This window comes from Neopelma chrysocephalum, unplaced genomic scaffold (genome assembly GCF_003984885.1).
Source record: "Neopelma chrysocephalum unplaced genomic scaffold, ASM398488v2 Primary Assembly neopelma1_76, whole genome shotgun sequence".
Lineage (NCBI taxonomy): Eukaryota > Metazoa > Chordata > Aves > Passeriformes > Pipridae > Neopelma > Neopelma chrysocephalum.
Window position 1 is genome coordinate 10,223,539 of NW_020897737.1, and position 26,583 is coordinate 10,250,121.

At 41.2% G+C, this 26,583-nt stretch overlaps 1 protein-coding gene across 2 annotated transcripts; it reads right to left on the reverse strand.

The window, feature by feature from the left end:
• Positions 1–496: 496 nt before the first annotated feature.
• SRPX (sushi repeat containing protein X-linked) lies at positions 497–25,527 on the reverse strand. 2 transcript variants are annotated; one of them, XM_027689012.1, is made up of 10 exons: positions 25,427–25,527; positions 19,443–19,502; positions 13,332–13,523; positions 12,551–12,727; positions 7,568–7,694; positions 6,036–6,157; positions 5,167–5,346; positions 4,588–4,721; positions 3,170–3,291; positions 497–913 (listed from the first exon to the last, which is right to left on the reverse strand). In XM_027689012.1, exons 1-10 carry the CDS (start codon positions 25,494–25,496, stop codon positions 733–735), a joined length of 1,365 nt encoding a protein of 454 aa, XP_027544813.1. In that variant the 5' UTR covers positions 25,497–25,527; the 3' UTR covers positions 497–732. The 2 variants fall into 2 exon arrangements, with proteins under 2 accessions (XP_027544813.1, XP_027544814.1); XM_027689013.1 differs by lacking the exon at positions 19,443–19,502 and having other exon boundaries at positions 25,427–25,496.
• Between the last annotated feature and the right edge of the window lie 1,056 nt (positions 25,528–26,583).

A 26,583-nucleotide genomic window follows, 5' to 3' on the forward strand; every position in this document is an offset into this window, starting at 1 on the left:
TTGCACTCTGCACAAGAAATTCCATTAGATAGCAAACCTACGTACACATTCATCCAGCTCTGGGGTCCCTAGCACAAGAAGGACATCAACCTGTTGGAGCAAATCCAGAGGGGGCCACCAAGATGATTAGAGGGATGGAGCAGCTCTCCTATGAGGAAAGGCTGAGAGGATTAGGATTGTTCAGCCTGGAAAACAGAAGGCTTCAGGGTGACCTAATTGTGGCCTTCCAGTACCTGAAGGAAGGACTTTTTACAAGAGTATGTAGTGACAGGACAAGGGGGAATGGCTTCAGACGGAAAGAGAATGGGTTCAAATTAGACATTAGGGGAAAATTCTTTGCTGTGAGGGTGGTCAGGTACTGGAACACGTTGCCCAGAGAAGTTGTGGATGCCCCACCCCTGGAGGTGTTCAAAGCCGGGTTGGATGGAGTTCTGAGCAACCTGGTCTAGTGGAAGGTGTCCCTGCCCATGGCAGGGGGGTTGGAACTAGATGATATTTAAGGTCCCTTCCAACCCAAGCCATTCTGTGATTCTATGATTTAAAGATGACTGAAAGTATAAAAAAGCATCATGCATACTTCTATGCAGAGCAGCTACACGGCTGGACAGACTTACTGATACACACAAAAAATCACATCAGTGATTAAAAAAGCCATGCTTTGTGTAGCACCAAGGAAAGAATTATGTGAATTAAAAAAAATTCACTGAGAATTGCAAGCCCTGAAATCCTGAATTAGGGACATGATTGACCAATTTCTGCTTGCAGTTTCATCTCCTCTTTTCTCAAGGGAAATTTGTCAATAAGGGCAAAGAGCTCAGCTGGTGTTGCTGGGAAAGGATAACGTTCCTTGTCCATTCCGTGCTTGTCCATCACCACGATGTTGAAATTGTAATGGGGGATCCTCAGCAGCAGCCTGCAAAGTAAGGAACTTTTGTTAAAGCCTGTCACCTACTGCCTGGGCACTTCCAACTAACCAAGGGCAGAACCAACCTCTTGATTCTGAGCAGAGGAAGGTGGGGATGGTCAGAGGGGGCTGCTCAGAGGCTGCTCTGTTTCAGCATCAAGAACAAGGAGTCAGATGAAGAGCAGGTGCCTGCACATGCTGCAGGCTGTACCTCTGCATTAGGGATGGGTCAAGGTACTGCACCCAGCTCTGTTTTCTTCTCAGACCTCTGACTAAGTATAGTACATGCCATTACCTATTGCTAGCACAAGAGTGAAAAAAGGTAAGGCAAAAAAGTAGTATATACATTGTCTGAGGAAAACCACTGTGATGAAGCTAGAGCTATAAATAGATTATTCCCTTTCTTGGCTTCCACATGGTATAAAATCACAATAAAAAAACACAGGACAAAATTTTTGGAGTCTGCTTTCATTTTTACCAAATCAAACATCTACTTTTTGGTGACTCCAATTTAGCAGAACAAAAACCACTTCCTAATCGGGGAGGAGTCCTTTCCTTCCACAGTGGTATAAGGGGTCATTTAAACTCCTCTGAAGGTGCAGGAGTAACAAAATCTTATCTGTGCTGCTCTTTTCATCTTTGGTTTGAAGGGATAATGAACTGGATGATCCTCAGACACGCTGTCAGTCACCATCATTAGTGTGGGGCAAATAAATTCAGGCAGCCATGAGAGAAAATGGTGTGAGGACAGAAAAGCTGCCATGAAGAAGAGAGTCGGGGGGGGTGTTGGAAAGGTGTGAAGCCTCAAAATTGACCTTCCTCAGCCTTCTAACAAGTTTGAGCTCTCTAGGCATAGTCTTGTTGCAATTAGGGAGCTTGGCCATTAAATTCAAGCTAAAATAAAGACTAAAGCTAAGCAACGGTGATAGAAAACTACATTCATCTTGTGCTTCAAATCACTAAGGAAAACGCCTGCCTTCTAAAAATCCAAATGCTAAACTTCTGAGCTTTCCAAAGTTTTAACTAGGGTACCTGTGCTCATTAGCTTACTGAAATGCCAATTCTGGTCAATGTTATTATTCAAGATGTTTAAGAGTGCATTTCATATTGATTTAAGTGCCTTCTAGCCCCGGAAAGCTGTAATTCACACACTAAGCAACAACTGAGAAAAGAAAAATCAATGGAAAACTAACTTTCACTGAGTGCAGGGGAGGTCATACCATACCGATTTCTGAAATGTAGCTCCATTAAAGGTTGCAGGGGAGCAGGGATGAGGTGTTAAGAGAGCTTATTATTTTCTACAGAGCCACAAGAAAACCATCTCAACTCTAGTAACAGTACCTTTCTTCAAAAAAGTAAAGAGAGATTCTTTGTGCTCTTTTTTCTTTTTATAGAGAATATTTTTTTAAATAGAAAACAAACCCTTTTATGATGTGTCAGCAATTTGCACTGTCTCCAACTAAAACTAATGCTCTTTCATCAGGCATATCACAGAATATGTTGCCTAAAATGATTCTGGACTTTTTTTATAAATAACTGCTGCTTTCCCTGCCACAGTTTCAGTTTTGGCTTTTATTGTCTTCCTGTCCCATGGAAATGCTGGCACTTGAAGTCTCCCTTTCACTTGAAAACCAATCCTCTGCCAGTCTAAACCCAAGTCAAACCAGTTCAGGCTCCTCGGTAAAACTGCTGATGCTGCAGTTGGGCTGAGGAGGCTGAGATAATCTCCTCTTTGAAATACTGCCCATATCATTCCTACATGTGGGACTTCAAAGAGCCACCACTGCTTCCCCTTCAGGCCTGACCACAACCACCAGTGTCTGTAGGATTACTGCTGGGACAGAGAGGATGGGCTGTTGCTACCATTTGGGGCTACCCTGGCAGCTGCTCCATGGCAAAGGGACTGTGGCCTGTCCTGTTTGCATCAGACCAACTCCAGCACAAATACAGACATATCTGGAGTGTTTTCGGTGGCAGCACCCAAAAATATAGACCTATCACATGACTATGGGGATATTAAAATGATAATAAATTAAATAAATATTAAATTTTTTATTATATTTTTATTTGCCTGTGAATTTGTAGTAGCCATCACACAGAGAGCAAACTAATCCCGAAGAATTCTCATCAACATCTACCATATAGTGTCTAGTTATGTACATTAGAGTAGAATATGTATATTTAGAGAGTAAGATGCAGGGAAACAAAAGCAATGCATTTTGTATGATAAGGTGCAAACACAACAGTAGTGAGAGGTTCCTTTACCTGAGTTGCAGGGCAAGAGATGGAGGCAGCAGCTTTACACCTATTCTTCCTATCTGAGCTGGGAACACACCAACCAGTTCAACCACGGTAACGTGTCGGAGGTCTAACCCACACTGTGCTGGCTGGAAGGGTTAAAAGAAGAAACAGGTGTGTTAGTTACCAGTGAGAGAACAGGGGGATGTAAGCGTTTATGGAGTCCCATCTTCTTATGTTAGTGAGATGTTTTAAACTGAATTGAGAGCATAATTTGAAAACTCTCTCATTTTCATGGCAAAGAACTAGAGCCTCATGACTGCAGGCAATGTAAATGACAGATTCTTAGCTACTCTAAAAAACCCAGCACACAGGGACCACCTAGGAGATGTATAAACTTCTCTTTGTAGTGAAAAGATGCCAGGGTATTAAGCCCTGTAATCTAATTTGTCAATCAAAGCAAGGCATGTGAAATAGAAGTTGACTGCAGAAAGTATTCCTTCATGCCAACTTATTTGCCCACTGTCAAGCACTGGAAAATGTACTATAGCCATTAAATTTGGTATCTTAAACTATTTTAGTTTGATAAATATACTGAATTTTCTTGCAAGTTTATCTAATGGGGAAAAAAGCATTCTTTTTCTTAAATACAACTGTAACTTAAGCCAGCAGTTAAAAACATAATCCCATACATATCCCAATGACTATTTATACTGAATTTTGTTACAGTTGTGAGAAGAAAAAAACAAGATAAAAGCACTTGTTGCTGTGAAAGAATACAGGACCGGTTCCTTTCCTTCCTTTCCCTGAGAACACAGATACATTTTGGAGATACATCTCTAGCAAGAAGCCAACAAACACATCACAATTACAACACATAAGAAAGACAATTAAAATAAATTTTAATTTTTTTTTAACAAAATACCCCAGTGTTATATTCAGCACTCTGGACAATTTCTGTGCTGAGTCTCTAGTCTTTTGTTTGCTGGTGCACTTATTTCTGAAGCTACTCACATTTCCTCACATTGTAGTTACAAATTCTGTAAGCCTGGTTTGCATGAAGTGCATCCACTGAAGTGCTGGAGGGTTGGGGTTTTTTTCAACTTCTTTAGCAGCTGAGTGAGGGAATTATTATTGAGTGCAAATTAATATTAAATTAATTTGTGGATGATGGGAGGGGCAGAATTGCCTGGGATTCACTGACTGGTCAGTCAGAAGCAGCACAACCCAGACTGAAGCTGAATTAGAGACTGGGGAGATATTTCAACTGAAACTCCTGTGAATAGGATTAATCTCAAACCACAACTGTTTCAGTCAGATCCTCCACTGGTTGGAATATAACAGCTGAAGTTTGTGGCTTTATATCAAACAGTGGAGCTTGTCCTCTTGTGTCTTTCCTTAAAGAAAAAAAAAATAGTTGCCCACCCCCCTTAAATGTGTTTTACCTGCAGCATTCCCAGCTGCATCCTGTAGAAGAAGTTGGCTGCAGTAGGAGTTGAAATAATTAGCAGTCTCCGCTTCTCATAAAATTGATCCAGAAGCGCAGCTGCAGTCCTCACATTCACATTAATATTCATGGCTAGAATTAAAATGAAAACAAAAGTTATAGAGCATACTGGAAAGAGATCTATTTCTACAAGCATGGTTAGACAGCAGAAACACAAGAACAAGCAACAGTAATAGAGAAGATACGGGTGAAATACTGGCCTCATCAAAGCCAACAATTTTATTGTAAATTGTTCTGGCTGATGGACTGACTTCAGAATGTGACATTTTGTAGAGAGCTTTGAGCTAAATCAAACTATCAGTTGTGAGGTACCATCATCACCATAGGAAAGAGCAGCCAAAAGTGGCAAAGCCTTCAGCTCTAAGTGCAAATTGGCAGAGGAGAAAAAGATATTAAGTTTCCTACCTCTGGGATGCTGCAGCTGTATTCCACCCCACACCCACTTCCCAAATTCTCACTGCCCTGAGAACCATTTCTCTGTCAGTCCTTCTGGTAAAGTGGTGAAATACTCACTTACGTGCACAGGTTGGCTCCACTCCTGACCACCCCAAATTGTACTGGCACACTCTAGCTGGGCTTCCTTGCAGCTCGTAGCCACCAATGCAGGAAAACTCGCATGTAGCACCATAGTTATTTCCATCACCTGAACACTTGATGTAGCCATTATCTGGGGCATTTAATTTCACACAGCGCCTGACTTCAAGCAAGAGAAAACAAACGAACAAACAAAAAGACAAGGCATGAATCACCATTTGCTACGAGGGCACCACAGGCCAGTGAAATACCAGTACTGAGGACATTTTTCTGTTTCTTTTCTGTATTATTAGGGTCGTGTACTTAGAAACCCCAGCCAACCAAAACAACCCCCACCCTGATCTTTTATGTAAACTGAAGTGAAACAGATGTACAGGCGTATGCATGTGATTGTGGTATCATGGTGACAAAAGGTCATGGAGCATGAAGAGCTGAAGCCAAAACCTACAGGGTTCATTTCTGTAGATTCAAATCCAAATTTGAAGATCTGGGCTTGTGAAAGGCTAGCCCTGCTTGACAGACGTGACTCACTGTTGAAGAAACTCCTTTACATCTTTCTTTCAGCAGCTCACAAGCTGGGTATCAGCGAGAAGCTTGCAGGAAGGAAGGGGTATGGGGGAGGAGGCAGGAGTGATCAATGAAGCTCTTCCTTCATGTGCAGGAATGCTGCACCCTGCTGCAGACCTGGCCCCCAGGGTCTTGAGCAAGACTGTGTTCTCCCTTTCAGCATCAGCATGGGTTTATATGTGTACACATATGCAAATAAATACGGAAATAAGGACATTTTCAAATTGCCTGCTAAATCAGATGCAAATCAGTGACTGTATTTGTAGGGTAAAACAACATTCTTACCTCTGACTTTAACAAGAAATTTGCAAGTTCCTTTGTTTTCAGCTCTGTCATACACAGTATACTGGATTTTGTGGTCGCCTTCTGGAAAATGTGACCCTGGTGGCAGGCCTTTCAAAATAACACTAAAACAGGAGATAATACAGGACAGACATTCATAAATTCAGTAGTATTTTCCTACAGACAATACACACACATGGTGTGACTACTGGGGATAGCCAGAAGGGTGTGGTGATCCACAGCAGCATTTTCACCTGGAACTTGCCCCTGTCCTGCAAATGAGACAGGAGAATTCAGATACATTAAACATATCCTCAGTATTGAGGCACTGAGGTCGAGTAGTGTTCCATGTAATTGAAAAGCTTATGTACCCATGGAGCCGCAGGACCTTGGGCATTTAAGGAAAGCACTGCATACTCTAGAAAACATCACAGTTTAGCAAGACTTTATAAAAAGAGAGATGTGGTTTAAGGAAAAGCTTCCACTGAATCAAGAGTTTGTCTCTTTTGAGCTGACAACAGTTACTTGTATGACAAAGTCTACAAGGGACGTTTCTCATTGTTTTTTCTATCAGGCAAAAAGACTTTGGAATTTCTTTATTTTGTCATTTTCAAAATTTTTGTTTTATCAGGTGTAATTTTTTAATGCTGTTAATTGCCATAGAATTATCAGATCAGACCTTTACAGTAATATTTTTTAAATGTGCAATGAATTTTTCTTTCTAATATTATTAATTTATAACAATAAAAGGGCAATATCATCGTGTCTTTCAACACCTTTTTTCTATTCTTATGAAGTATGAACATCTTTACGCTTACAACTTTGAACTTTTAAGCTTAATCAGCCCACTATTACACCGCTGAAAAGTGTAACTTGCTTATTGAAAGAAGCAGATGTTCTATACTCCTACATTACAATAATCTCAACAGATTAACACAAATCCTGCATGATAAAAATGGGAAAATCAGAGGCAGTAGTACCATAACAGGTACACCTTGCTCTTCTGAGAAATGTAACTGTGAAACCATAAAAATTGATAAAGAAATTTTGAAGTGTTAAGTTTAAAGTTATTAAAATTTCAAACAAGGAATGTTATTTTAAAGGTAACTGCAGAACCCTGGGACATCAGTAGCCAGCACTAGTTCAGGAAGAAGGCTAAAGATGGGTTTTTTTGTGCCACAATTTACCTTGGTTGTTTTAAAGGCAGTCAAACTTGCCTCTGTTGCTACCTCCAGTGCACTATTCTCTCTTCATCATGTACAAAAGGTAACTTGCTGTAAGAAAACTTGTTGACTATGAGATCTGCAAAGGAGCTCCAGAAAATTTCACAGATCAAAATGCTGTTGTTTATTACATCAGCTCTAAAATAACCACAACAATCTGCTATTTACTTCCTGAACAATTCACCTCCAAGTTGTCAAAATAAGCATCTTGGATGAACTACAGGGAAAGAGTACCCGGCCACTGTCATCAGCTGAATTTCTAACCAAGGAATAAGGAGGAGAAAATGCAAACATCTACAGATTTTCACCTACTCTGTCAGAATTCCATCAGCAGTGTCCCGTCCCTCCGGGGTGTCCCAGAAAACTCTGGCTGTCAACTTGTTGGGCTCCGCGGTTTTCTCCTTCACGCTTGGGCACTGGATTCTCGGAGGTTCAGTGTCTGTTGAAATAAATGTCACAGAAATGGGCACTGGTGCACCTGTTGGAGCTATGTATTTTCTTCACAGCTCTTTCCCAGTGTAACCCAGGACCTGGCCTAGATTTCACCTCGCCTCCTCAACGCGGGGGACGTCCCAGTCAAGGCATGTGAAGCCTGTACTTCTCACCTTTTTGTAGGAAGAGTAAGAGCTGACAATGATCAGTCCTTTGCAATGCAAAAAACCAATTAAAACAAGTTATTGCAAATTTCTTTACATACTATAGTACATAGTATGTATAGTATCATATAACACATCGTTTCTTTACATCAGTTAAAAGGTAATGCCAACAAATGGACACCTTTGAACTTCAAGGAGGGATGTCAAAGATTGTATCCAAGAAGCTTCTGTTCTGTTTATCCGCATTCTTCTCTTTATTTGTCTGTGAGGTAGATATTGTGATTAAGAGCATTTTTAAAGCACACTTAATGTCCATTTCTCTCTGCATGATAACTTTTCATGTTACTCTCAACATACTGATTATTTTTACTGCAGAAATGGCAAAACAAGAAACAACAGAAGACTGGCACAATGGTCATTTTGCAGAAAATTAATGCTGTGTTTGGTTTTTTCCGAATAACTCTTATAATAATGCCTTACAGGTAATACAAAAAAAAAAATGTAGGTACGTTTTGAAAGACTGTTTAACTGCTACCATGACACTGTGACTACTATTCAGAAGCAAAGGAACAGTAATACTGACAGAAGATCCCTGATGGAGGATAAAGGTGATGCACAGCTGCTTGTCTTCAGCTACATTCACTGCCAGTCCTGACACTTTGTCTCGATGCCTCGTGTTTCTTAGTCATTCCCTTACTTTTAAAGCACCCTCCAATTATGTGTGAAAACCTGCAGACACTGCAGCCTGTGAGAGCTCTGCCCTCCTCTACAAAGCTACATTGCTGAATTAGGGCAAGAAATAACCCAGCCTCACCAAGGCTGCTTCTGGTTCTGATTAGTTCTCTGTGGTGACCACTCACCACTGTGGACAGTATAAATCAAATAAATGTGATGCTAGAACAAAAGCTAGAGCAACATTTCAGGACCCAGTGCTTTAAACTCTTAATTAATCAGAAAGCTCGTTAAGCTATTTAGTGCAGAGAAGACTGGTTGGTACGAACTAACTTGGACTTCCACACTGTAAAGGCAAACGATGCAGTTACTGGGGGAACCAACTCACCAAGAACCCAGGGGCCAGGCAGCCTTTTTAGTTGGACTTAAACATTTCTGGGGAGGATATTTGCTTTGGTCATTTCAGCTGCCTGTTAGCATTCAACAGGCACTAAATAAATCCAGACAGAATAACTCTGCTTTGAAACAGATCAAGAGAAAGCAGCTGTCCACCAAAGAGGTTTTTAGCTGCAGTCTCTACCGGGATGTCTTAAACACCAAACAGTGCTCACTGCTCTTTTTTCTCATTCCCTTGTACAAAGTTATGGCCAATTTACAGCACATTAAGTACTCTGGTCACAGCCTGGCCAAAGGAAGACATGTCTAAAAAAACCCCAGCCCGTTTAAATGCAGAGAGGGTGACCAGAGATCATCCAGGCAACGCACAAGTGACAAAACTGAAACACAACTACCCCAAGAAAACCTTCAGTAAAATGTATGATGTGAGCAAGGTGCTCACCTGCAGGTCAGAAAACTAAACTGGTTCCAAAACAAACCCCAACAGAGGAACCCACAAGGTTGCTGACTGCTGGAGAGGTTTTATCAGAGGGAAAAACTGTCCTGTAAGTGCTGGAGTGTCAGACCCTTATTTAATAAGTATTCCTGGGCAGACTTGGAGCCAGGACACGCTGCAAAGGTCTCTGACTTGGTACAGCAAGTCTTAGCTTTTACTGCAATGTCAGTGCTGAAACACCAATGAAAAGCCAAGCAGATTTATTTAAGCTGTTTAGCAGGGCTATGTATTAAATGTCAGAATCTTGCCTGCAAGGTTTAAATCATGGACATGGAGATTGAGTTTTCATTAAAAATGTGGCACTGTTCAGCCACATTCTTTCAAGCTGTCATTTTTCTTGGCTATCTGGCAGCAGCAACTGGTACTCTGGCTCCATGTGGGGAAGTGGCATTGCAGACATGGCATCAGGAGTTCAGCAGTGGAACACTCAATTTTAAATCAGCATTTTGAACTTTGTGGAGAAAAATGCAAAGTTTTCAAATAGGTTTTATATTTTGGTTGTGGTTTTTTTGTTTGCTTGGTTTGGGGGGTTTTTTGTTTGTTTTGGTTTGGGTGTTTTGTTTGGTTTTTTTTAAAGCATACTCCAGGAATTGGCCATATTAATAATTTCAACAAAATTTAAAGAGCTTGTTAACGTTCTTTCTCACAGTTTGTAAAGGTTTACATTTATTTGCTTGTGAATTTGGGATGGCAAGAGGAAAGAAACAGAGGGATGGTTCTCAATTCCCACTGCTTGCTTACTCAATAGCCTGTATGGGATGAGTAAGCTGCCTGTTGTTCCATGAATATGCTGTTATTGCTGATGACATAAAAAAATGGCTGGAAGTTAGTTCAGAACATTAGTCCATATCAAAAGTGTAAAGAGATGAAATCATAAAAAATGAGAATGAAAAACATTGTCCTGTTCTCCCCACCCACCCGCACAAGGGATTGATTTGTATTTCAAAACATCCATTATCAAGGCCTGTGTGATTACTGACTCAGACTGCAAAGCTTGTTTCAGATGGAAGCTGTTAGTAACTACCTATCAATACAGCCTTAGGATGTGAGAAGAGGATGACTTAGCATGGTGACAAACATTTACCACAACCTCTGTTATAGAATCAGCAGGAAAAGGAAACCCTTCTAGAAGAAAAGACATTGACATTTTTCAGTTTTCTAGAAGAAAATATGTATTTCAATGTATGTTACAGTGCATTAGGGTTATAGCGGAAGTATTATTCAAGTTGGCATTTTCAGCTAACTGATAACCAAAAGCAGCTGTACATTGATCTGTTTTAATCAAAATTATTTCAGCAACATGAATGAAGGACAGTAGACAGTCACTCTGCTTTGTTAGGCCTGAATACTCACTATCTGTAAGGACTTCTGTGACTGCTAAAACTGACCTAATTTTCAGTAATTCAAAAAATATATCTTTTTCACCCTTTTAATGAATACCTGTTTTATCAATGAAAGGCCTTATGACTTTCCTACATGGATCTTCACTACTCCACTGTGAAGCCCACATAATTTTGTGCAAAAATGCTAAGCAGGGCAGTAAAAAAGGGTAGAGGAAAGCCCCTTGTTTCCCAGAGCATTTCAAGTACAGGTCTGCAGTAATTTTTGACATATTCAATGCCAAAAACTGTGGAATTATGTTTAGTCACATGAAATTTTCTATACTACCTATCAGGAGGTCAAAAGATAACCTTATTAAACAATCTGCTAACTTCATACCTCACTATTTGCATATAGGAACTGTGTGCACACAAGGTTTGAAGGGGCTTTCTCCACCCTGTGTGGCATTACCAGAACTTAAGTCATAGGATTACTTTTACTGGATTACTTGGGTCTTACAATCACACCCTTTGCAACAGGTACCCTGCACTTTTGGAATAAAAAAGAGGGGTTAGTGCTGACATAGCCTCTTTTTCTTTTGCTTAAAACATACTTGCTTACTTTACTTTGCAAGACAGCATCCTTTTGTGACAAACACCCCATTGCTGCAAACAGATGATGTTCTGAAATTGCCAGGAAATACAGAAGATAATATTTTACCATTTCCAAACTTAAAAGGGTTTGTTTTGCTTCCTCTGCCCACACTACTGAGAAGGACAAAGCTTGTTTTTGTAAATGAAAACAAGAGATACCACAAACAGCCTAGACCTAAGCATCTCATTTCTACATTTGTAAAACACCAAATAACAGGAAACCTGAACAAAATTTTACAAAAATCAGGCCACAGTGGAGAGACTCCAAAACCATTTGTTAACCTAGACTGAGCCACAGGCATTCTGAGGAAAACCAAGTTATCTTACACAGAAAACACTGAGCACAAACAGTCTACCACCCACAAGCTGAAATTACTGGTAGCCAATTCAGATGGCCAAAAAAATACTTTCCTTTGTGGGTGGCTGCTGAAGCTTTTATCAGAGGCTTCCCAGAAAAAGGGCAGCCAGCAGCTGAGACTCCACTATCTGCTGAAATTTCATTAGTAGTCAGGAAAGTTAAATTTCAATATTTGTTTATCTCTCTTTTGGTTTATGTATATAGAAACACTTATTCCAGCTGAGGTTCCCAGGAGACCACTGACTACATAATGAAAATTGCTGGCATAAGTAACATGAAGTAGGCTGAAATTTAAATTAGCTGCAACTATGCTGGTAACTACAATCAATTTATATTCCTTGGATATACTTGGAGACCATGATCCCTAGGAAGAAAAATAACAGGTCAGACAATGGGTTTAGTTTCAGACCTTTTTTATCATTAGGCTGCAGAAAGCGTGACAGAACTCCAGCACAGAGAACATTCCAGAAAAGCAGCATAGTAATTACAGGCTACCAAGGAGTCACCCAGGAGATCAGCGAAGCATTGAAAAGTGCTGACCATTTACACCAGCCTCATCTTTATTAAAGTGGTAATACTTTGAGCTTGTGTGTAAGAAGGGTACTCACTTTGGACAAAGTACTTAGTGACAGAACTTTGCATCCCTTGGAAAACTGTTCCCTGCTTCCTTAAGAGGGACAGTTGCTTTTTTTCTCCCCATTAGCCAGATAAAAAGACATTTTGGAGTTTATTTGCAGGAGTTGGGCACTAGCAAATACCTCAAGATGTGGACTTCCCAGGATGAAGACCCTGTATCCTACTTACCAACGCAGGATGCTGGCCGGCCACTCCACGCTTTGTTGTCCATGCACGTCACTATCCGGTCTCCCTTCAGCTGGTATCCTGGAGAGCAGTAATACTCACACCTTGAGCCAAAGTAGGCACCATCCAAACACTTGAAGCCCCCGTTGGTCGGCATGGACAGCGTGGGGCAGCGCTTTTCTGGAAAAGGAAACAAAGACTTCTGGAAACCTGTTATTTTCCCCCTTTAGAGTAATGGGAATGTGGGGTATTACACAGAAATAAAGATGCAGCTGGCAAATGACAAGTGGGAGAAATTGTTGTTCACTGTAGGTTTTTCCAAACTGTTCTTATTAGAAGCATTTGAAATTTAGCTCTACATAAGCATTAGTGGCCTAATATAACATTTATATGAGAAAAGGGATGACAAGTACCTATTCCTCTCTTCTCAGAAAATGTTTTAATGCAAGATCCCATTTAGACACTGGTACAACTTGTGTCAACTTTGAAAGTCCAAGATGGACAATATTTTAAAGCAGCTTTATGACTCTGTCATGAAACTATTTCCACAAATCAAAATCCCACACTCATAAAACATTCCCTATCTGCCACAGGCATTTGTACCACTCAGATAGTTATCATGCCATGTACCTCTCAGCAACAAACTAATATATGCATCCAATTATATTATATCAATCTTTAAAAATCAGTAACAATCCAAAGATCAGTTTCAAAGACAAATGAAAATTTACTGTCTACTGAACTTGCAGCATAAGCCACATACACAGATTTCATAGCCACTTACGTTTGCACAGCACTTTCCCAGACCAGCGTTTGCTTGACTGACAAATTAGCTGGTGAGGGCCATGCAGTTCGTAGCCTTTTTGACAGCGAATATCACATCTTGTGCCCAATACATTCTTGTAATATTCCCCTTGAGGTGTCCTGCAGTTTGCATAACCGTGTTTCACTTTAATGGGTGAGCACCACGGTGTTTCTGGCACAGAGAAGTAAAAAATCCACACGTAACAATTAGAAAAATGTAAAAATTCAGAAACAAACATAAAATCAATTTGTTTATTCATGGTCACAGAGAAGAAATGGGAAAAAATATCTTAATTTAAAAGCCACGAATCCTCAAAGTGGAGAACATTGCAGGGAAGTGCAATAAGTTTTACACATCCAAATGTCAGCCCTCCAAAGACCAGCAGCTTTTTTTTATGAAAAACATTAAAGATTGTAACCATTAGATTGGAAGGGGTTGAGAGGATAAGTGGGGTTTTACTATGCTTTTTGTCCATGGAATAAGTGTGCCACCATGTGGGCAGTTTGATGACAGCTGGAATGTTTTTCCCTCCTGTTTTCAAGTAGACACATCTAACTGCTCTTTGATAAGAAAAGTTTGCATTAGGAACACCTTTGGTCTAGCTGTAGTTGTCAGCTTTCTACACTTAGCTCTCTTAGTGCTCATCCAAAAAAAGGTCTTCCACTTCCATAACAATTTGTGCAGCAAGGACAGTGCCTTGGCAGAACTCTGTGACGGTTCAAGCTCTCCCACAGTTAGAACGGACGTCACCTACATAAATCATATTGCCAATGACAAGCTCATGTGTACACATCCTCCATGTGCCAGAACAACCGTTCAGTGTTTAAGAACAGCTCCAATTTTGCAAAGTTAGCGCTCAGGATTAAGCCTGAACTGAAACGTGTGAAGTGTCCTAGAGCAGCTGCTCCCCTGCTCTTCTCAGCAGTTCAGTAGTGCCACAATGAAGCATTCAAATACTCTTTACAAATAAAATAGCCTTCTAAATCTGAAGGCAAGTGTCCAATCCAACAGACAAGTGAAGAGTTTTCCAGAAAAATCTAACTTTATCCCTCTATTTTTGGTAGTAATTTATAGCTTCAAAGGGCAATATGCATTTGGCTACACATATGCACAAAAGCATATATATATATACATATAAAGCATATATTTGACAGCACAAACTCCTGCACTACTGTCAAATCCTTTAGAGGATGTCAATGTTCATTCACAAGCATACTATCTATTTAGCACATATTCAGAAATGGGAACACAAGCTGCGTAAAATTAAATTAAGTTCTAAATATTCTCAAAGGTCCGAACATCATGTGTCCTACTCTTGACCTCCAAAGATGGGTGGTGACCTTTACCTAATATCATGGAAATGTAGTCTGAAGTATGAGTACCACTTTCTAGTTGCTCCTGCATGCAGGACAGTGATATGGATGGATCCGCCAAGTCAGAGGAAAGCTGGAATTTGGATGTGACTTCACAGCTAATGTTCCTACCAAACTAATGAGGAAAAGGGAAACACATGTACATAAAACTGCATCTTTATTAACTGGTCAGGGCTACACTTTAAAATATTCAGGATATGGGTACCATCTTCTTGTGAGGATTTAACACCATACTCTGATACTGATTGGTGAAGTATCAAGCAGAGATTTTCCCTTCCCAGGCAAAGTTTCACATCCTTTGTTTAGGTTTGACAACAGGGTGCACCAAGAAAATGGGCAGCTTCTCAGTAGGAATTTCCTACACAAGGAAGTGACTAAGCCTGCCCCTTTCTCAGCTCCATGATTTGAAAAGGACATACTGGGACAGAAGGAGGGAGGGATGGAGGGTGGGATTGTAAGGCAAAAAGAGAAAGATGACAGGTCCTGAAATCCTGTGTGACAATGTGTGACATGCAGGAGGGACGTGAAAAACAGTCTGAATTTTGCAAGAAAGATGGAAAAAAGCCCCCAAACAAACAAAACACAAAGACTTTTAGCCTTCATCCTCACAAAGTCACAAGAGACATTTAAAAATAATTTCTAGATCATCTTTGGCAGATATTCACTTCTAGCTCTTGATTCCTCTGGTTATTATGTACATTTTCCTACACTATTTGGATCAGCTCCACACATAAATAAACAAAAATCAATACAGCCTGTTTTATTTCTCGTACATGAGATATTTATATTCAGAGCACAATGTCTCTAGGACGTATTTACACTTCCACAATAGAAATTACATTTTACATCTGTATTTTTCTGTGTTGGTCCTGAGTAAACACAAATAGCATCGACAGAGATTAATTATCAAGTTTTGGACTACACCAAGGGCACATTCCGCTAGACTAGTCTGTTTCTGAAGCAGTCATATTTTACTGTGACATGCTTACTTTTGTCTTTCACCAATACACATGAAAACCCTTCACAAAGATGTATAAGTGACGTTATTCCCAGTGTCACCAAATACACAGTAACTGAGGCATAGGACACAAGCAGGCCAGTCTAGCAGCACCCAGCAGTTTAGGGGTAGAGTGCAGTTCAGCTTTCTGGCTCAGCCACACAATTCACCTCCTGGAGAAATCCTCCTACTCCTGAGCTAACAACAGTGTTACTATAATCTCCCCTTCAGTGGTCTCATGCCCACAATTTCCAGCTTTTCTGTCCCACTTGTTCTTCTAATGCTCGGACACCCTAAACTTCCATTTTTTTACAAACCTGAGCATGTAGGATCTCCTTCACTAAGGACCTCAGTTTTTCTGCAGAAGGGTTTAAATCTGAAGGTACTAAGACAACAATAACTGAAGGGGCAGAACTGGGGGAACTCATTTGGACCGAGCTTTGGCCCCAACCAATTAGGTAATCCTTCAGCAAATCAGTTCAAGATATTTATGCCTCAGGTTTTCCACATGTATAAACTACAAATGCACATCCACATGCTGATTTCCTTTGTAAAGGGTGTCAAGACAAATATGCTATGCAACATGATCAATAGGGTAATAATAATAATAAAAAAGGCAAAGCAGCTCTTTCAGGTATTGCAAATTGCCTGAGTTTTTCTGTAAATTTTTGTGGTTTTACAAACACACTTTCCCCGAGTAAACAGCTGCACATATATTTTGAAAAGAAAAAATGGCCAACATCTAACAAATGCAGTTTAATGCACAAACACAATACTGAAAAAGAAAATGCCTTTCCTGTAGTGCCACTGCAGCTACAGTGGTCTACAGAGAGAAACAAAGCAAGGCTCTTAGGGAGGGGTAAAATACATCTTAAACTGGACTAAATGATACTGTCAGAAAGAAAAACAACAGCACACACGCTTTTGGATGCAAATAACTTGCAGAACTTAGAAGGAACATCTGTTTGATCTAAAACATAATACTCTAGAACTGACTGTGATTAGAAGAAATTGGGTGAGGCAGGGTTTACAAGGGCCAAGTATCTGGGTTTAGACCAACTGATACTGTTGGGAAAAAAAACCCAGCTAACTTGAAAAACACATCAAACGATACAACAATGTTTGAGATCAAAGTTTGTTGATTTTTAGTGAAGGCACATATTGGTTTTTCACAGGCTAAGCAGCTACACAGAGTACTTGTAGAATATTAGGTCTATGTGGAGCCCTGAGAGGTCACAAAGCTGTTCCCTGCCTCAAGGCAAGGCTCAGCCATGCTCCTGAAGGCTTTGGGAATTAGAAAAGTTGCAGGTTTCCCAGGCATATCTTCTGAAACTTCACCATCTATACCAGGCTCTGTTCCCTTAACTGAAATTTGAATTTTTAGGACCTATGTACTGTTTCTTTGTTTAATAAAAAGTTTGTGCTTTGTGCCTTAGCGCAAACTAGAAAGAACTAGAAATTTCCTCAGTGACACAATAGCCTGAATTATCACTTGGTAGTAAAACAGTTCAGAGGGTCAATGCTGTGTTTGAAAACACTGAAAAACAGGCAGCAAGCAGAAATGGTTGAAGTCCCAGTACTGCCTCTACAGCTGGGGCTGTGTGATCAGTACAGTATTTGAGAAAACCCATTAAGAATGAGGATCACCAGAGCAGTGGCACTTCAGCTGTGATGAACACAGAAAATGCTGCACACAGGAAGCCCTTTCTCATGAAATGTGATCACAGACAGCCATGTCAAGCGGCAGGAAGGAAAGCATTTTTGGGGCATCGTTTCCCCAACTCCTTGGTCCTGTCTAAACACCAGCCTCAGCTGAGCACTTCCTTCACAAGCAGCATGCAAAGTGACCAGCTGTGCTGTTGCTTGCTGGTACAGCAGCCAACAGAGCTGAAGGTTCACCAGGGAGGAAAGGGAAAACTCTTTAAAAATGCTGTGGGCACAGAAAATCTTGGCGACGTTTCTCTGGAAAGCTGAGAAAGTGGACAAACATCCAGATGAAGACAAAAGGGTTTAGTAGGAGGTCGATTTTCACCCCTCCCAGTAAACTGCAATGTTTTGTTTGCAGATGTCAAAGAGGATGAATTTGTGTGCTTGCTGGCAATGTTTAGTGAGTATGTGTGCAAAGAAGAAAGCCAATGCTGCTTATGTATGTAAACATCAGTGAAGAAAATCCATTTAGTTATTTGTTACTGGGAAGCTTTATTTGCTGAGCAATGGGTCACACCCAAAATACTGGACTGGACATCTGAGGAGAAGCTCTGAACATTACTACACAGCCCATTTTTCTTGCTTTGTCTTTCTCCACCCCTTTCCCTCAAAGCCAACATAAAGAAGTATGCTAATGAAGACTGAGCCTTTTCTACTCCAGTGCTTTACACTCTTAGATTCACATTGTCTGTTCCTCAACATTTGGCAGTAGTGCTTCCAAACTTGGGGCAGTTTTTAATATCTGTGTGAACGAGTCATTATGTTTCACTTACCCTGGTGACATTTTGGCTGACATGAGTATAATTCATTTTGGATCACCATATAAAAGGAAATTATAAAGGAACCACATTTTAACTACTTGCCTGCCCTGGCATGAACTGGCATTGATTTATCTTCATGGTCTCTGGAATTCTTTTTCTATGTGTCTGCAGAGGACCTCATGTTAAAAGGCAAAGAAAAATGAGTTTACCTAAATAAAGCTTTAGAGAAATATTTGTGCATGTGTTTGAAAGCAAAATGTCATACTGAAGTATTTTACTGGAAGGAACATGAGACATTTATGAAAACAGCAACACAGACATAACAGCTGTGCTTTTCCCTTTGTTGTTCATAAATGTCTGAATTACTTTATGACTTACCTCTTACACGGTCCATTGATTCTTTGCAGAGAATCAGTAACGTACAACAAGGCACTGATGACCACTATTTTCAAGTAATCAAAATTATTACAACTCTAACATGTCCACAGATCAATTCACTAAAAAAACCCAGAGTTACCATTTAAAGTGACAAATTAAATGCCAAGTTTCTTTACTGTCTGGGCTCCTGAGGGATTTTGGCAGAGGAGAGAGGTATTGAGACAGAAGCAGACTTTTTAAGAAAATGGACATAGCAAGTGGAAGATTTACTGGTAGTGGCAAAAAAAGGCCTTAGTTTTGCTGAATAGCAAAGTCTTCCAGAAGAGGGAAGAAAACCTGAATTTGCTTTCTAAACATGCCAGTCCATTCATTTATCCAGCTACTCATTTATTTTTTAAATGTATGCATTCATTCATTAAACACATTTCACTTGGCATTTCACTTAGCAGGTTAAAATGAAAGGCAAACAATTTTATCAGAAAAAAAAAGTAATGAAAATCAAGTTCTCTTGCACATACTTCTATACATCACCATCAGTAAGCCCAGGTTTTGAGTCAGCTTATCATTGATGGTTTTGTTGGGATGTATGAAGAAGAAAGAGAAGCTCTTTCTGATTTTCATGATTTAACAACCCGATCTTCCCGGAGCAAAGGTAGGGCAGAATTTACTTACTCAGGTGCATAAGAGAGCTGTGATCAGTACTTGGTCTAATTTCCATTGTTAAAAACAGTAGAAATTAAATCTGGATGTAAAAATCCATGAGAAAAAACATGGAGCTAGATCACCAAGATTTTCTGATCCAGGAAAAGAAAAAGAACGAAGCTTTCTCTCAGTAACCAGCTGATCCTCTTTAGCACATAAGCAAAACATTCACCTTTATATCTATTGCGTGCATACACATCCTCGTCATCTTCAAGGGGTGAGTATCCCGATCCTACAATACAAAATAAGAGAAAAAAAAACTGCAGCAAGAAAGGAAATATAAATTAAGAATAAAAGAAAGATTTGAGAAAAGACATGCAAGATTAGGATGCAATAATCTATGCAATGTCATGAGCATAGGCTTCTCTGAAGCTCAGAACCATAGCAGACCCAGTTTATAGTGAATCTGGAAGGGGCAAATTGATTTGATAATCAGGTGAAATAGTAAATTTCTCCCAGTGCTCTTAGAGCAATGCTGTGCAACGTTAACTTGCACATGTCAAATCACAGTTCTTCTATTACAGAAAGCCCAGTTGTCATGTAGTTGAGCAGAGAGAACAGAGGAGGTACAGGTGAGGGGGCACATCAAAAGTTTCACTATAAAGTGGTTCTTTAGTGTCAGTGGCTGTTAACAACCATCAGGCCAAATAGCAGAAGTAAAATGTGCATAACTCAAGTACAACCCTCTTTAACAACCTGTATGATCCTCACACCAAGAACAAAACCCGGAGGTATGTTACCTGCAAATACAAGTTACATTCAGATCAAAAACACAGTTTGGTTTCAAAAATTTTTATGGAGTTGTTCAAATAAAGAGGCAGTATAGTTCTATACTTTTAAAAACCTGTGCAATGGCTAAAAACTTAAAATAGAGGTAGAAACTCCTTCCTAGAAACCAGAAACCATTTAGAGCACACCATTATTCAAGTAATTCACAAATAAAACCCAGCAGTTGGCAAGAAAGCCTTCAAAATATCCCTGAGCAATATTTATTTAAAATCAGTGGCTTCAGAGCATGAGGTCTAGTCTAAATACTACGAAAGTCCTTTCTACAAAGAAGGGTTCATGCAAATTCCCCCTTTGAAAAATCTTTCTAAAAACCTTGCATGCAACAGTCAGGTACTCAGGGGCTCAGCACTACACTACAGGACCTTCTCATACATGGTATCTCAAATTACAGCTGTGGGGGTATTTCACTGCCATTTGCTGACATAAGAGACCATGGTCTGTACAAGGGTTGGTCTAAAGAAGGGCAGTGCCCTCCACAGGTCACAAGGGTTCTGACCACCTGAAGGTGAGACTGCATCTCCCAGGACCCTTCTCATCATGTTACTTTTGTGTTGGGTGCTGGCACCTGGGACACACCAGCCTGCAGCACTGGGCAGCTCCTTCAGGGAACTGCAGGGAAGTGCCAGATCCATGCGCTCCACATCAGACCAAATTCTTGCACCAAAACTGCAATTATGTGAACATGAAAAATCTGGAAAGTTGTGCTCACATGTACCATAAAACTAACAAACTCCCACAATTCACCTTGGGCCTGATTCAAAGCTTGCTGTTATCACTGGGAATCCTTACATCAGCTTTCAGAAAGCTTTGAGCTGGGACGTGATCAAGTGAACTTCTCAACAGCTTCTCCTCTGAAATCAAGTGGTTTACATATAACAAAGGTTTCCTATCACTTGGAAGCCATTTCTCTGGACTTTTTATATTTATTGTTGCGGTTGAATTTTTGATGCCTAAACACTGACATCTGAGAAACTTCTGAACATAAAACCAAAATTTATTGCACTTGAAGCCTGACAGTATAGCATAAAGATCAACCCGTGATCCCTGAAGGCTTCGTGAAGACCTTGATATGTAAATGAACACCTCTCTTAAATATCAATTTTTCTGTCAAAAACTGGGATACTCTTAGCTAATTACTCATTACTCACTTTGAGGGTTATAAAACTGTTACCTCAGTGTTATCACTCTTAATTGTCCAAAATTTAGTGTGCAATGAATTTAGCATTTAAAATTAGTAAATCTTAGAATTATATGAGCTCTTACATATTTACCTTTCCTTAGACAAGAAATAATGATCCTCAGACAAGAAGCAATAACGGCTCTTGAACATCTTCTAACAAAAGCTGGCCTTAAAGAGTTATTCATTGAATAATTTCTGCCCTGAAACGGGGTTTCGTTGATGGAGCTTGGCATCTCCAATTTCCAGCTCATTTTCTAGCTCAAAATGAGAAGCGAGTTGTGTCTCTTTCTTAACAAGCAGTCTTTTATTAATAACCACAACAAGCTTGGCTTGGGGACACAAGAAAGGTCGTCATTGCCCTGCTCCGGGACATTCTCACTCCCACAGGGAGCCCACCAGCCAACACAAGCAGAGCCTGCACAAACTGGGGGCACCCGGGACAGTTTGGGCATCACCCACAGCCTTGGGCCATGCCATGAAGAACTAGTCTAACCCCAAGGGCTGTCCCTGAAGAGCTGGGTTGGTTCTGGTAGAACGTATCTACATCACAACCACATCACTGCCCTGGGCACACCAGCACCACCTCACCCAGAGGTGCCAGATTCTCTCCTGTCTCCACATGACCTTCTTCCCTCTGGCACTGGACACACACTGGACCTGGTAGTCTCTCCCCTATCTCTCTCCGAATTCACCCACCCACACCAGGCTGTACACCTGAGTTACACAGCAGCCCTCCAACAAAGCCATCCTGTGTCAGCAGACAGCTGCTCTCCTGGCAGCCACCAGGCCTGACCTGCCACCTCATTTCCCACTAGTGCCACCCCACCAGTGACCCTGAGCAAATCACCATTTCATCTCCATTTTCTCAGCCATAAATCAAAGTGTTTCTGCTTCATATACGCTCAAAATTGGCTACTGAGCCATGTAAGGACAAAGCATTGTTCTGCGTTGGAAGTGCTAAAATTACCACAGTTCAGAAACTGGGTATTTGAGGAAGAATGACAAGAACGAGCTGCTTTGCAGATGTCCCACATCATGGCCCAGGGTATAGCAGCTTCCTGTAAAAAACAGCTGTAGACTTTGTTCTGGTAGATGGTAAGAAAAATGCATGAAGTAACACTTGCATTTTTAATTTAATCTATGACTCAGATTATTCTGTTTATGTTGGGGGGAAAAAGAATTCTTCATTCACAAAATATCACCACATTTTTATAACTGTATAAATGAGACGTGTGGGAAATATTTTCTTTACGTACATTGTATTGGGGTGCAGATTCGTAAAGAAACTGTAAGAATTTTCATAGAAAACACATAGCAGACATCTGTCACTGTGAGCTCAGTAGTCTGTGCTGAATAAACCCATCATAGAACTGCCAGACAAGGCAGGAGGAGCTATGACAGTAAGCCAGTAAGCCTTCTGACAAAATAAAAGTCCTCGTACAAGAGAAATTCATTATTAAGATGACACATTTACTTTTGTTTTTCAAACTGGCAAGCTAAAGGGGACACTCAAATACACAAAAGTTACTCATTTATGCGAAACCAAAATCAGACCATTTCAGGATCAGTTTTGCCTGTGTTTTGTAGTTGTCAAATCCATCCCTAATGTCCTGAAACTAGACTCCAAGCCCATTCTCATTCAGCAAAACACTTAAGTATCTCCTGAAGTGATCTTAGTAGCCTCAAGGAGACCACTTGTTCAATGCTAAACCCACCCAAAATTGACTACAGATGTTTACATCCAACATCAAACATCTGATGAAGTACTCCTCTGCTTTAGCACCACATCCTACACCCAGTGGAGGCTGCTGTTCTCAGTTTCTCCCCACAACTCCAACTCCACACTTACAGCCCAGCATTTGCTCTCCTGGCCAGGGGCCTTGGTCAGCTCAAAAGAAAGGGGAGGAAGCAGAGCTACATTCTTTAATGAGCACAGATTACAATGACATGTCCACATTTGCACACAACACGTGTTGAGCAAAACAGGTGTTGAGCAAGATACTTTCTGTATTTCTAGGATCTTATCATCCTCCCCTTTGCCTGATTGTTACTAAGTCTGAAAAAGCTTTGATAGGAGAGTACTTCCATTGCTACATAAAAGTCACAAACAATTTGTCCATGTTTGCCAAGCCAGAGAAGACAAAAGATAGATGAAGTTTTAACAGGACTTCTGCTGTCCCTCAGTTCTGCTCAAAACCTGACTTTCTTAACTACATTACTACTTTGTGCACTGTGGATCCCTGAGCAGATAAAAAGACACCATTTCAGACAAGATCCAAAACTTCGCCAAACTTGTCCGGCACGCCAATTCAGGTCACAGCAAACAAAATCTCTCAAGTAGGTAGGTAACCTCCACAGTAAAACCTTTCAGATATTACATGGACTTTAACTGGAAAACAAGCCTTCCATTCTACCTTTTCACCTCAGAAATCTCCAGAATGGAAGAGCTATTGATAATTGCTTAGCCACCTTGATTCTACAACAAAGAAAACTTTGCACGTTCTCTAAACTGAAATCAGGCATTTTCTCACTGGATCGTTTGATTCTGGCAAGCAGCAGCAACACAAGTTTTAAAATAATAACAGAAATGCACAAAAGAAAAATCAATACCAGTAGAAGACTTAAAGGTTTCTTTTGAAAAAGGTTAAAAGGAAAAACAAAGCACTATTAAGTGAGAAACATAACATTAAAGTCTGCAACCACAAATAAACATTCACAGAGTTATTTACTGTAAAACCTTGACCCGGGTTGCTGGGATTACCAGCACGGACAACAGACAACAGACAGCAACAGTGTAGTTCATTAAACCAATCGGAAACTTTTTAGTTTACTGCCCTGAGACAGGACAAGTTCAGGAACTTAAGTACAAGAGGCTACAGCACTTAGCCTGCAATAAGGGGTTTTTCTTTGAACAGAAGTGCTGTGCTCCCTAGTTTAGCACCAGATAGACTGAAGAGTTTCATATCTATTGTACTTATAGTCCTGCAGAATCCATTAATAAAAGTTTAAATTTTTAGGCGATACTATTGTCAATTTATACCATTGAATTTCTTCATCCTTCTTTTTCTTTCTCATGCTTTTAGCTCAGGGTTTATAAGGATTACATAAAATTGGGGTAGATACCGTAAAAATTTGCAGCAAAAGTCAGTGTTCTAGTTTTTGATCTGCTGAAACTTGAAGTCTCAAATATAGCACTAATTTGGTCAACAGTGGCTGAATATGAGCCAGTGTGTGCCCAGGTGGCCAAGAAGGCAAATGACATCCTGGTTGGTATCAGCCATAGTGTGCCCAAAAGGACCAGGGCAGTGACTGTCCAGTTTTGAGTCCCTCATAACAAGAAAGACATTGAGATGCTGGAGTATGTCCAGAGAAGGGCAACGAAGTTGGTGAAGGGTCTGCAGCATAAGTCTTATGAGGAGTGACTGAGGGAGCTGGGGGTTTTTAGACTGGAGAGATGGAGGCCGAGGGGAGACCTCATTGCTCTCCACTACCTGAAAGGAGGTTGTAGAGAGGGGTGGGTCAGTCTCTTCTTCCAGGTAAAAACCAATAGGATGAGAGAAAATGGCCTCAAGTCGTGGCAGGGAAGGTTTAAAATAGACATTAGGAGAAAGGGTTGTCAAAAGCACTAGAACAGGCTGCCCAAGGAAGGGGTTGAGTCACCATCCCAGAAGGTATTGAAAAGATGCCTAGATGTGGCACACAGTGACATCGCTTAGTGGAGCATTAAAAGATATATTTTAGAAAATCATTTTACAACAACCTTTTTTTGTGTGTATAAGGCCATATCTTCAGCTTCTGTAAACTGTCCTTAACCCAAAGAGCACTTTAGAGTGTGAAATAAAGTATGTCAGGAAACAGGACTGGTAACTCATTGCTTTGTCTACCTTAGTGTATTTTTTTTATGTTACTAACATAATGGGTCATTTGGCTTTTAATATTCCTAATAAGAATATTAAAATCTCCCTGAAGGGAGATTCTGAGAAAGCATGAGCTTATGCCGCTGCAAAATTCTGGCACAGGAAAAGGAGGTGAGCATTGATTTCGGAGGAAAGCGGTACCTCTGTGCTGATATTTCTGTATCGGAACTTCATGCCGCGTCCCCCCCGGCCCAGCGGGACGAGACGCTCCCCGCGCCCTCGGGGGGCTCCCGGCCCCGCTGCCCCGGCCCCTCTCCTTCCCTTCCCTACCCTGGTACTCCAGGCTGGGCCGGGCGCCCAGGGCGAGCAGCGCGGCGAGGCTCAGCCAGCAGCTCCCCATGCTCCGAACGGCGGCTCTTCCCGGCCCAGGGCTGCGCGGCAAAGGGGCAGGAGGAGGAGGAGTGGGACGGAGACATTCTCCGAGCGGCTCCCGGGCGCCGCCGGAGACTCCTCCTCCTCCTCCTTCATCCCCCCGCCCCGGCTCTCCGAGACTGGCAGCGGGCAGGATCCCACGGGGCTCCGGTATCTCTTGTGCCACGCGTTGCCCCCCGAGGGGCTCCTCCGGCTCGCTCCCCTCCGATGTGGCCTCCGGGAGTCCCCCAGTGGTGCTCTGACCCGGGGAGAGGTGTGGGGTCTCCTCCCGGTGCCCTGAGCCCGGACCTGCTGTGCCGGCCCGACCTCAACGAGGGCACCGAGTTGACCGGGACAGCGTGTCTGTCACAGAGGTCTTCCCACGCAATCACAGCATCAATTTAGGTTGGTAAAGATCTCTGAGGTCGAGTCTAACCTGTGACTGAAAACCACCTTGTCAACCAGACCATGGCACGGAGTGACACGTACAGTCTTTATTCTTAAACACCTCCAGGGATGGTGACTCCACCACTTCCCTGAGCAGCCCGTTCCAATGTCTAAAAAGAACATTGTGAAGAAATTCTTCCTAATGTCCAACTCAACCTAAAGCAAACTCTTCTGCCAGCTCCTTCATCACCCTAGGATAGATCCCATCCAGTCCCATAGACTTGTGAGCATCTAAGTGGCACAGCAGGTCACTAATTACCTCCTCCTGGATCTCTGGGAGTCTATTCTGCTCCTTGTCCCTGCCTACCAGCACAGGAGGCCAGCTGTCCTGGGGATAACTCATGTCATTGTTGGAGACCGGAGCAGGGAAGGTGCTAAGTACCTCGTCTTTGTTGACTATTCCCTGCTGTGTCCAATAAAGAACGGAAGTTTCTCTTGGCCCTCCTTTTGTGCTTAATTTATTTTTAAAACCACTTTTTATTATCTTTTAAGAAGTGGCCAGATTAAGTTCTAAGTGAGGTTCACCTCTCTGATTTTTTCTCCAACTTTTTGAACATTTCTAGGAAATAGAAAACATTTTAAAAAATCCCTAAAAATACAGTGATAATTTCTAATTTCATGGCAAATTT